The 12,470-nt window shown below is 39.0% G+C and overlaps 1 protein-coding gene across 1 annotated transcript in view; it reads right to left on the bottom strand.

Moving 5' to 3' along the window:
• Positions 1–12,470, bottom strand: part of LOC132773879 (vitamin D3 hydroxylase-associated protein-like) — a 31,241-nt gene continuing 18,771 nt past the window's right edge. Inside the window, exons 9-15 of the mRNA XM_060773440.2 lie at positions 12,290–12,387; positions 11,662–11,761; positions 7,105–7,148; positions 5,188–5,227; positions 3,237–3,345; positions 523–668; positions 1–204 (exon numbers count right to left, since the gene is read on the bottom strand). Of these exons, the coding sequence (XP_060629423.2) occupies positions 70–204; positions 523–668; positions 3,237–3,345; positions 5,188–5,227; positions 7,105–7,148; positions 11,662–11,761; positions 12,290–12,387 (672 nt within the window). The 3' untranslated portion in view covers positions 1–69. The remainder of the gene's footprint in view (positions 205–522; positions 669–3,236; positions 3,346–5,187; positions 5,228–7,104; positions 7,149–11,661; positions 11,762–12,289; positions 12,388–12,470) is intronic.

The raw sequence follows: 12,470 nt of genomic DNA on the forward strand, positions 1-12,470 counted from the left end.
TCAAGGAAGCCAACACAAAAGTTTATTTGCAGATACAATGAATTCCTTCCCAGATCCTTTCTAACTGGCTCAGACTTTCCTCCTTCCTCTCTTCTCAAGAGAGACTCTTTCTACCTCCTTCATGAACCGAAGACATAATTCCTCTTGCCATGGCAGGGCCACACATTGTACTGCCACAGGGAGCCCAATAGCACCTTCCACAGCCTGCAAGAAAAACACAGATCAGTATAATATTGAGAGAAAAAGTGAGTTTGTAGTTTTCACTCCAATCAGGAAGCTTTTCAATATTGTTGTGGCTTTGGCTACATCTGCACACAGTTGTTAACTGAGCATGCAGACACCCCTGCCCACCCCCCTCAAAATATTTTTCCAAACTGGTTACACCTGCTATAAAATGTTACTGACAGCAAAGGAAGGGAACCCCACAGATCTTTTGCACAACAGAGAGGTTCAACCACATAGTTTCTATGCATAGCAATTCCCCCCCCCCGCTTTTTTTTTTTTTTTTTGCTACTGACTGACCTCCTTCATTCTAGTATCCCAGGGGTCTCCATAATGTCCTTTGTAAAGTTTCAACTCCTCCTCATCAGCTGGAGTAACTGTACTGACTGGCACAACTCCAGCAGGAAAATTCAAGACGTTATACAGGTGGGTATAGGTAGTAGCAACTGAAAGAGAACATATAGAATGTATCAAAATTCCCCAAGCTTTGTTATCAAAATTAAAAGCCCCAGAAATGCAATATAATTCATAGTAGGAGACTTTAGCCCAGAAAGAAGTTATTTAAATGAAACTATTTTAAAACAATTCTGCAGAGATAAGGGGTTTTTTTTTGGCGGGGCGGGGGGGGGGGGGTACAGCTTCGAGAACTCCATGTTGACCTGAGGATTCTGGGATCGGTAATCCACAAAGTTAACTTCTCCCTTTACTGTCTGTACCCAGGTGTATGTAAGAAGATGTTGTATAAATGTATAAATATAACAGGATGAAAAGCTATGCTAGGGAAAATGCGGGGGGAGGGGGAGCTGAGCAGGCATTGTGGGCCACAGAATGACAGTTTTCCCCTGTGTCCACCAGATTTGCCCCTCTGCCCACGGATGCCCCTGCTGTCCCCTGGCTTGAGAACCTCAATGTGAATAGGTCCCTAAATACCAAAGATTGAGAAGCACTGGTTTCAAGGGATGAGAAAACTGTCAAGAGTATTGTTGAGGCAACATATAAAACTCATTGGAGGAGCTAGGAAAGTTATCTGGCAAAGGCAGCTCAGAAAAGTATGCATTGTAAATATGCCATGTAGAGCATGTATCACTTTCCCCATCTCTAATCTTTCATCTATGTAGCCATCTACAGAATGAGTATTTCTTTATCTTCTTAAAAGAGAAAACAAGATTTTCTAGTTTGGTTACATTCAAGTTGTAGAACATGACAGAAAGCATTTGGGAAAAGGTAGTGCACTCATGAAAAGATGTAAATGCGGCTGTTGAAAACTTACAGAAGAGATCTGATCAGAACCTGCAGCCATTTCTTTGAAGCCATATATCCAGGGCAAAGAGAATATAATAGTCATATACTGGAGAACCCCATTTGTCCAGTGAGTTTCATGTTGAAGTTTTTTAAAGGGGATAAGACAGGACCCTTGTCAATTTGGCTGTTTCTCTTACCAAGCTCCAGAGCTCCCACTTTCCTAGTTGTAAAATGCATCTCAGTCCACGGAACAGTTCTTTTGACTTCAAAGCATTGCTATGCAAGGTATTTAATATTTTAATGGCTTCTTATTGCCAGTTACTGATCTGATATAAGGCGCTGCAATCAGTATTAAGTGATGCAATGCAAGTGCACATAGCTCTGCCTTTTCCATAATGACGTCTCTCTTCTAATTGTTTTGTTGATTTGCAAACCTTTAGTCTTTATCACTTCATAAACATGTATGGGCATTTGAATCATAAAGAATGGGAGGAAAGGGGGTTGTCATGTCATGCATATGCATGTAACCCAAAGCAAAACACATATACTGCCTCTAGCCTCCATGATCTAGACTTTCTATAGTCTTTCTCCTACATGGATGAAAAAGTCACTCTCATACACATGATGATATACCTCTGCCACCTACCAAAACTGCCCACCAAAATGTTTGTACTTTTATTTTCTTATCTCCCTCATTGTTATGGTCAGAAAGGACTAGTACTCAATCCCCTTCATTATGTGATGAACCAATATGACTCTCAGTTATTCTGCAATAAATGCTTTGCCTAACTAGTAAATTCCCTCCACTTTGAAGTTAACTCTCCTCTCCTGAGCAAAAGAGATAAAGATGGAGCTGTTTCCTTGGATTCAGCCTATCACCGAATGATGGGTAGTCCAGGTGTTCTGTATATATGTTTGCTAGTTTTTCTGAAAGTTTGCCTAAGGGAAGGTTATTTAAGCAGAAAATATGAGTAACCCCCTTTTACCTTAATAAAGTTGTTAATAGGAATCTGAAGTCTGACTGCTAACTTTGATCACCCTAAGGAATTTTCTCTCACATGCAAGATTGCTTGATTTATGCTTCTTGGCCTTTTGGCTAAGATCAAGTGTGATTTATGCTATATGAAAAACCCAGGGAAGTTATTTCTTTGGATATACATTTCAAAGCTAGCTGAACATTATATACGGAGGAGTTCTGGCTATTTAGCTGGCACTGACTTTCTCCCAGATAACTACCTTTCAGTTTAACAGCATTCTTCAATCCAAGAGCTAAGGGTGACCAGAAAGTAGGCATGGGCAATCCATGGTTCTAAATGGTTCTAAAGTACTTACAAAACTAGGGGGTGCTGGTGCTTTGCTTCTACAGTGTTGCTAAAGTTCTGGTGGTGAACATTTCAGAACTCTAACAAAACTTCCAAGATTTCATAATAAATGGTAGTTCCTAATTGGTTCTGTCATTAAAAATCACCAATAATGAAATAATAATGAAATGTTGAAAGTTTTGTTAGAGTTCTGAAATTTTCACCACCAGAACTTTAGCAACACTGTAGAAGCAAAGCACCAGCACCCCCTAGTTTTGTAAGTACTTTGGTACCTTTTAGAACCATAGATTGCCCATTCCTACCTGAAAGATAGTGGCAGAATTTAAGCATGTAGAAACAGGTCTAGGACTACATAACTACACCCTGTTTGGGACAGTACAAAACCCTAACATCAAATGAGCAATCAGAGTAGACAAGATAAGGGTAGACAAAATAATCAGTTATCGGTACCAAATAGTTTCCCAGCATATCCAAGATTAAAAGCTGGCCCCAAAGCAGGACAAAGCATAACATCCAGTTTGAGCTTCCTCCATTCGTCAATGAATTCTTCACGATAAGCCTGAAAAGTAAGATAAGACAATAGCTAAAATGTACCACCATTTTAGACTGCTTGTTGTTATTTAGAAAAGCGAAAATGTGTGACAATCCTCATGTTTCAGACACTGGTCTGCAGAGATTCTTAAAAAACCCCAACAGGTTTCCAGTTCTCCAAACAATGGAGGAAGGACTGAATTGGTGCTCAAAAATGTGTTTATGTTTAAAGACACCTGAAATCTATAGGCAGCAAGACTCTCAAATATAGAGTGGTTGAAGGATATTTGTGTGGGTGTGTGGCTTCAATAGCCTAATGACTTCTGGAAACCTCATGAATTTCATAGGATTTCTTAGACAAAGTATACTCAGAGGTGGATTTTTCCAATTCTCTCTTCTGAACTATAGCCTACAGCAGCTGGTATTCATTGGCAGTCTCCCTAACCATAGAGGACCCTTATTTTCTTCCAAGATTGAATAGAATCTGGTAGCACAGATGCTGATCTGCTGAACTTGCTGGCCAAAAGGTTGGCGGTTCAAATCCCAGGAGCGAGGTGAGCTCCCTCTGTTAGTCCCACTTTCAGCCAACCTAGCAGTTCAAAAACATGCAAATGTGAGTAGATCAATACCTACCACTTTGATGGGAAGCTAACAGCACTCCATGCAATCATGCTGGCCACATGACCTTGGAGGCATCTATGGACAACACCAGCTCTTCAGTTCAGAAATGGAGATGAGCACAACCCCCCAGTTGGACACAACTAGACTTAATGTCAGGGGAAACCTTTACCTTTATTACTATAGCCCGTCCTACCTTTTCCGCCATTCTTATCACCTGTTTGTCAGTCAATTGTGCCCTTTCAGCAATCAACCTCTGACAAAATAACCTTCCCTGAAAATGTGAAACCTTGCTTTCACATTTGTGAAACCTTGAAAATGTGAAACCTTGCTTCCAAATCTAACCTCTTGAAGTTAGATTTGGAATAACAAGCAAGTATTTCTCAGCATGAAATATCTTGCCCAGATATCAAATCTGGCCCACTAAAAGAACATGGCACAGCATTTTTTGATATACATAAAGTCCTACCCATAAATATGATTTTTGTCAAACTGATTTAATAGTCTCTGATTGACAGACCTTTCACTCTGTACAGTACATAGCATGATCAATCTGGGTGTCTGATGGGCCCTTCCATATAACCCAGAATGTCAAGGCAGAATAACCCACAATATCTGATTTGAACTGGGTTATCTGAGTCCACACTGCCATATATCCCAATTCAAAGCAGATAATGTGGGATTTTATTCAGCTGTGTGGAAGGGGCCTGAGACTACTCTTTGCAATAGTTTTTATGAAGAACAGATGCCACTGCGTACTGTTTAAGTCCATGTCCCAGATAAACCAGTTTTCAAGATAGAAAATGCTATCTGCATTATATCTATGCTATGTACCGGTTGCTTTTAAAGAGCCACTAAAATAAATATCAGTACAGGTAGAGAGCCACTAATTTAGATATCAGATGCAATAAAACCTTCCTGGCCCTAATGGTTCTTTCAACAACCTAAGTCTCTTCCTAACCTTAACAAGAAAATGGGATGATTATCAGAAAGATATTAAAGTTAGACAGAATTCTGATTCAAGACCAATCACATAAGGTCTTATGAGCAACGTAAAAAAGAGGGGATAAATAATGGCAAATGTGCCTTGTCTAATTCATTTCAAAGGCAAACAGATGCAGTAACACAATTTAAGCAACATGCTTATCTCTGCTTGTTTAGCAACTCTGCACATGCTCAGACTAATGATGTAATAAAGACAGGGATTAGGCTAAGTGTAATCCCATTATAGTTCAAAGCAGTGTAAAATTACCATTCGGTCAGCATTGTTCTTCCAGAGGTTTTTCACGGACCTAGCAAATTTGCAAAATATATGCAAGTTAGCATCAACATTTCTAAAGTTTTTTTTTTTCAAAGAAAAATAATCACAATTTCCCATATTTGTGTATTTATGTTTTCAATCACTGCCACATGCTATGTGTACAATTAATACATCTGGAAAATATCTCCATAAGATGTCAAATGAAGGTTTTTTTGAGGTCTCCATCAGTCTCTGGTAATAATGAAACACAAACTTTTAATGCTGCCATATGTTCATTCAGAACTGTCAGACAGCTGTTCTTACAATCCTGTTAATTTGTTCATATCCCTGTTTGTCTCACTACAAGAAAGACATTCACAATGAAATGCAACATGTCCTAGTATCAAGACTATGATAGCAATCAGACAACTCATTAACACATCTGAATCTTCGTTTATCACATTATATAGCCCCACATCTGTTAAATCCTCATTAAATCAAAATATCCATATGTTCTCAGATTAAAGTAAAATTATATATTTCCCTACTTCCAGCAGAACACTGAATTCTATATAGGACTGAAACTATTACAACAATTTTTGGATAAGCTGTAGTTTCTGTGATCATGTATTCTGCTGCCCTCTAATGGATGGAGCTTAACATAAAAGTAAATTTTTGTTATATTTGTTTGCAAAGAGACATTGTTATGGTGTGTCTTCAAGCCATTTTTAAATTATGACAAACTTAGAGTGAACCGATCTTGGGGTTTTCTTGATTTGTTTGGGGGGGGGAGGGGTTTGCTGGAGCCCAAAAATCCCGAGACAGCTGAGTGGATTGGGACCAGAAGTTGTGCTATGCAATCCCCGACCGCAATCCACACAGCCTCCACAGCTGGAAAGACCTGGGTCTTTCCATGTATCAAAATAATTCAGGACAAAACAGGATTTTCCTTATTTGTCCTGAATTAATTTGCTTTTACCTGAGACATCGTTTGGATGCCCCACTTAAAAACACAGAAGGGCACGTGCTTTAGGCATTGTGGGGGTGTGCCCTGAGAATGTGTCACTTGCCAAAAATCACCCAGTGGGTTTCCTTAACCAAGCCTGGTCTCCAGAGCAATAAAGAACGCTGGCATCCAATTGGTATCCTACACATATAAGTGTTAGCCCATTTATACATCTGGTTGTAATTTTGTGGTTGAAGGTTGCAAAAATAAAGTGTATGGTATCATGTCACATAATTATACAGTGCACACTCATTGCATGGTAGAGCATGTTTGAGCATTATAACAAATGCACATTTGGTTGTGCAGTGTCACCATCCTCAATGAATTGAGACCACCTCATTGAGGATGGTGACACTGCACAACCAAATGTGCATTTTGTGCAGTTTAAATGAATTATAGGTCCATGAGCGTAAATGTTACATTACATCACTTTGACCTTAGCCAAACATTAACTCTAACTGACATCTTAACAACAAAAAAGATAAGTTAGATAGATTTCAGCCACTGTAATCATGCCCGTAGCCAGGATTTTGATTCGGGGGGTGCTGAGCTTGATTCGAGGGGGGGGGGGGCTGAGTTTGATTCAAAGGGGGGGGGCTGAGGATCTACCCTAGCAAACCTTTAGCATCGTTATTCCAATAGCCCCATGCATATGGGATATATTGAGCATGGTGATCAGATCATAATATGAATAAACATAACAGTTAAATAATGTACCAGTAAGGCTTTCTCATGGACCACCCTGAGAATTTCGGGGGGGGGGGCTGAAGCCCCTCAAGCCCCCTCCCCGGCTACATGTCTGACTGTAGTTTAACCTTGTTGTTATGCATGCGGCCTGGGTTCTTATAAAGGGCAGGGTATAAATAGAATTCAATAAATAAGCAACATTACAAGTCATTACAAATTATATTAAACTTTCTTACCCTACTCCAAGGAGTGCATGTAGATGTCTGGAGATTCTTGGAAACTGAAACAAAACATTGTATTAGGAATCCATTTGCTTGCTGATAGTAAAACATAGCTCAGTTCTAATGCATCAGGAATTGCTAGTGGATCTTCCTTTATAGGGATGGAAAGACCATTCTTGATTTTTCTTGCCACTTTTTCCACAACTGCTCCAAGTAGAATGAAAGCTATTACCTGGTGATGGTCCTTTGAAGAGAAGGGCCAAGCAGCAGGAGAGCTTTTGCTCAGGCTGGATCTACACTGCCATATAATCCAGTTCTAAATTATGACAACCTTAGAGTGAACCTATCATGGGGTTTTCTTGGATGCATCATTTGTCAGTGTAGATCCAGCCTCAACTTGAGGCAGCAGGAAAATCAAAAGTGGATCTACTATCTGATGTGGAAGATAGCCCTGATTTCAGCTGAAGTTTCCCAAGACCAAGTCCTAAGACATCAACACAGAAGAAAAATGTGTCACATTCTAGTGCTATGCATGTTCAGCAGCCTTTACATACTACACAGTTATAGCACTATGATCCCACTTTAACTGCCATTGTTCCATTCTATGGATTCCTATGGTTTTCATTTTGATGAAACTAGAGCTCCCTGGATAATAATTCTAAATATTAGGCCTGGGTAACAACACAAAAATTTGTTTCTAAAATCGATTTGTATTTGGGTTTTTTTTTGTTTCGATATTTAAAATAATTACAAAATTTTCCTTTTAAAAAGTTCGATATTTACGAAATTTCGTAAATGGTAAAAAATTAACGAATCGATTTCCGAAACAATAACGTAAATGGCGGACGCGACCGCGAAATACGCTAAAAAACCTCCAAAAACTTCTGAAGCTTCCCTCTCCCTCTGTTCTTGACTGTTGGTGTGATATTATAATTTTTTTTCACTAATTAAACCATAAAACTGGCCCAGACATGCGGAAATAATAACGAAACGACCTCAGAACAATAACGAAACGAATACAATAACAAAATACGAAGCATTTACAAAACGTGTTTAAAAATTCGTTTTTTTAATAATTGCTCCAGAATGGTTCGTTATCGTTTTGTAATTGGAAAAATTAACGAATTACGAATTAACGAAACGAAACCGCCCAGGTCTACTAAATATCCATAGGGCATCATGACAATTAAAGCCATGTGCAAAAAATGCAAAAAGGCCAAAATGTGTTTCTTATTGTTGTGCATGTTCAGGTCATTTCCCACTCATCACAACCCTAAGGCAAGGTTTATGTGGAGGTAGGGGTTGCCTTTCCTCTCTCTGAGGGCCCTTCCACACAGCCCTATATCCCAGAATGTATTGGTAGAAAATCCCACAATATCTGCTTCGAACTGGTTTATCTGAGTCCACACTCAGATAATGTGGGATTTTCTGCCTTGATATTCTGGGATATGGAGCTGTGCGGAAGGGTCCTCAGCCTGTGTCACTTGCCTCAGTTCACTCCTCAGGTTTCTATGGCTGAATGGAGATTCAAACCCTTGTCTCTGAGGGCCCTTCCATACAGCCATATAATCCAGAATGTCAATGCAGAATATCCCACAATATCTGTTTTGAACTGGGTTATCTGAGTCCACACTGCCATATATTCCAGTTCAAGTCAGAGATTCCTAGAGCAGCATGCACACTACTACACCACACTGGCATTTCTACAATTAGAGGGTGAAATGTGTAAATCTGTTTTAATCAATGAAGAAAATGAGCTTAAAATGTCAACAGTAGGAAAAAATGATTAAAAATTGGGACAGGGAGAAACACAATGAAACTGAGACCTTTCTTGTCTCTCCTCCCTTATGGATATATTGTTTGGCTTCAAATGACATGGCGCCAATACTGCTGCATTGCAGTAGTTAGTTTATCTGAATGGTTGGCAAGAAAATTCTGGAGAGCAAAGAGCACTGAGTTTTTGTAGGACAGAACTGTGCACAGCTTGCCCTTCAACTTTTGAACTCCTCTGTAGTTTTCCAACTGTTGTGTATGATTCAACTGTCAGTCCTGTTATGTGTGAGGAATGCAGGCTGTGTCGATCTTGTCCTTTGATTCAGGACTGCGTAAAATACAAGAATATGATATTAGAAATGAGACCTGCTCTCTCTGCCATTTTTACCTTTGAGAGGAAAATGCCTAATCACACTGATGCAGCTAACTCATTTATAATGTCTGATTTGACCCTATCTTGTGATGTGTATAGAAAGTTACTTAAATTGATGAGGTTCAATCCAGGTAATAACACTTACCCTGATTTCCAAAAAAGAGAACAGATGTACTCAATTTCCCAGTAAAATGAATGGAACTCTGTCACTTGCAGCCATAACTGGAGCCTTGGGAGTTTTTTTCTAACTGTGTCAACTCATAATAAAGCAAAAATATTGGGAGCAAAAGACATATGGGGGATTTTCAAACCTACAGAGCAAAAGAGCAAGATTTGTTGCAATGCCGCAGTTTCTGTGGCTCTCAACCCTATCATTCTTTAGAGAATGGGATCATCAAAAAAGCCTGAAACCGGCTGTATCGAGATCATTATTCTTAGATTATGATTTTCCAGTTTGGTTATTCCGCTTTATAAGGAAGGCAGCTAGAACTTGATTTCAGTTTACAAGATAGACAGAGGCGGTAGAGCTCTAAATGAAACAGTCATTCTGAGATAGCGTACAAGAGAAAACAATCAACTATACACGTTTATATTATGATTCAGCTGCGGCTTGAAAGAAAATGGAACATGGTTTTCTCTAAAGATCCAGAGCCACTTTCTGATTTAAATATTAACAATAGCAATCAATGCAAATAGCAAGTCATAAGCTTCCTCTAAGAATGTGCTGCTAGAGAACGTGGAAGCAATCTCATTTTCAGATGTCTAACAAAGGCTTCAGCACATTTCCAAGAACACTAAAGCAAGCCTGCAAGTGTATTCTTGACAACCAAAGAATCTATACAGACATTTTTGGAATACCAGACAAAAATATAAAAATAAATTTGCTCTTTTATGCACTGCATCTTGAAAACCCTTAGCCCAGCAGTAGTTCCATCTATAGGGCAATTGTGTTCATCTTCACTCAGCTCTAAGAAACATTAAGTTCAAGGGAGCTTATTCCTAAAGATGTTCAGGTCTGCATACTTAAGACTGTTGGTCATCAACAGAGTTTGAAAAATTTACTTTTTTTGGACAACAACTCCAGCAATCCTATGAATTGAGAATTCTTGGAATTGTAGCAAAAAGTAACTTTTTCAAGCCTGTTCGTTACAAAACCCAACACTGCACTTTTTATCAAATTGCTGTCCGTCCATGAACTTATATCAATGTACCTCCCCAGATCAAAATCTGGTGTTTGTATAAAAGGATCTTCAGGAGAGAGCATAAAAGTGAGGTAGCCAAGAACCTAATTTGATCTGTCCTCTTCCACCAGGCCTATGTCAGCTTCTAGTGAAATAATAATAAAAAAAGCTTTGCACCTTGTACAAATGCCTCCATAGTATGAATACTCCCTTGTCCAGTTAATAAAATACAAGGTGAATACAAGAAAAAGAATGGTAGCTGGCTTATGAAATTTGAAACTTCTCGGGATGAGGAAAGATTCCCAACCTCAATTCTGCTGCTAATTGTTATTCACATTTTTCTACTGTTGTATTTATATGCATTTTCCCTATAAATTATAATAGATTTGTCTGTCTTTCCCCCCAGTTGTGTGGTGCAGAACCAGGGATTTAAGAGAGGCTTTTGAATCACTACTTGGCCAAGGAAACCCACATATATATTTTTTGTGTCAGAAGCAACATGAGAAACTCTAGTAGCTTCTGGTGTGATAGAATTTACTGTCTGCAAGGATGTTGCCCAGGGGACACCCAGATGATAGATGTTTTACCATCCTATGGGAGGCTTCTCTCATGAAAAGCTAGAGCTCAACAGACAGGAGCTCCCCAGATTTGAACCACAAACCTGTCAGTCGACCAGTCATGCCGGCACAAGGGTTTAACCCATCACACCACTGGGGGCTCCACCCACATAGTAACCTTGGGCAAATCACAGGGTCCTTGGGCAAAGCAATGGATAAATCTCCAGGCTCAGAGGAAGCAAATGGCAAACTTCCTCTGAATACATCTTGCCAAGAAAAACCCATGACAAGTTTGCCTTAGAATCAACATAAGTAAAAAATGCCTTAATGGAACATAACAACAAAACACATTTTAATCATTTCACCCAATGCAAACTAATGAGCTTGCAAAATTTTCTTTTTTTAACTTCAGCTTTGAGATCTTCTCTAAAATATAGTCACATAGTCAAGGAGCTATGATCCCTCCCCCCTTCAAAAAAAGGAATTTTTCCAAGTTCTTTTTGGAAGTATCAAAACATAATAAATAAAGGAGGCAGTCCCTGGTTATGTTATCCTATGCTTGCTTGTCAAGAACTATATTTAAGCTGTAACCAAATTGTGGAGACAGTTCCTACTGCCTTCAGAAAGGCAGTATAATATATGTGGAAAATGTCTCCCCATAAATTTGCAATGTGGCAGTGCAGCTCACCACAGGTGATAAGATGAAAGCTAGAATCCTCTTCAGCAAATTTGGCAGTCTGCAACAACATATCTGGTTTGTCCAAGTGGAATCCACAAACTCTCCATTACTAGAAAGGTGAAGAAAGAAAACAAGTAGGTTATTCCAAAGACTACATGGCAACTGGTTCATTTTCAGAGAAAAAGATTAGTACTCTTTGGGACAGTGTACGTTATTAAGGAGTGGGAGTAAAGATATTTTACATTTAGTGCATCTATTTTGTGGCTAGCTATTGAAAACTACATAACCATGCTTGTTGTGGCACAGCTATTTCTCCCTAACATCAACACACATGCGTTGCTCTATTTCAAAATCAGAGGAAATCTACCATAGAAACCACAAATGTCACTGCTTGAGGTTTGGAGTGGATCTGAAACCAGATCTATACTTTTCAGGCTGCAACATCAACAACAATTTTAGTGAGTTGGCCATTTTTGTTCAATCTATGGCCCATGGAATGTGTAGTTGAAACCATGAAATGCCAGCTTTAGTTTCAAAAGGAGAGCAAGAATAATAATTATAATCTGATCAAAACTATAATCTCTTATATTTTAGGAGACATGACACCATTTTCTAAGCCATTTGAGTATCTACTTACAATTTTTCCACTAAGGTGGAACTTCCATCAGCATAGAGGCCTTTAGTGAAGAGCTCATCCACCAAAAAATCAATTCGTGGGGGAGTGAAGGGTATCAGCTAATAATTAAAAAATAGCACAATATTTAAAAGTAACATAAAGGGTATAGTAGATATGCATAGTTATAATCCAACCTTTACAT

Source organism: Anolis sagrei, chromosome 4 (assembly GCF_037176765.1).
Source record: "Anolis sagrei isolate rAnoSag1 chromosome 4, rAnoSag1.mat, whole genome shotgun sequence".
Taxonomy (NCBI): Eukaryota; Metazoa; Chordata; class Lepidosauria; order Squamata; family Dactyloidae; genus Anolis; species Anolis sagrei.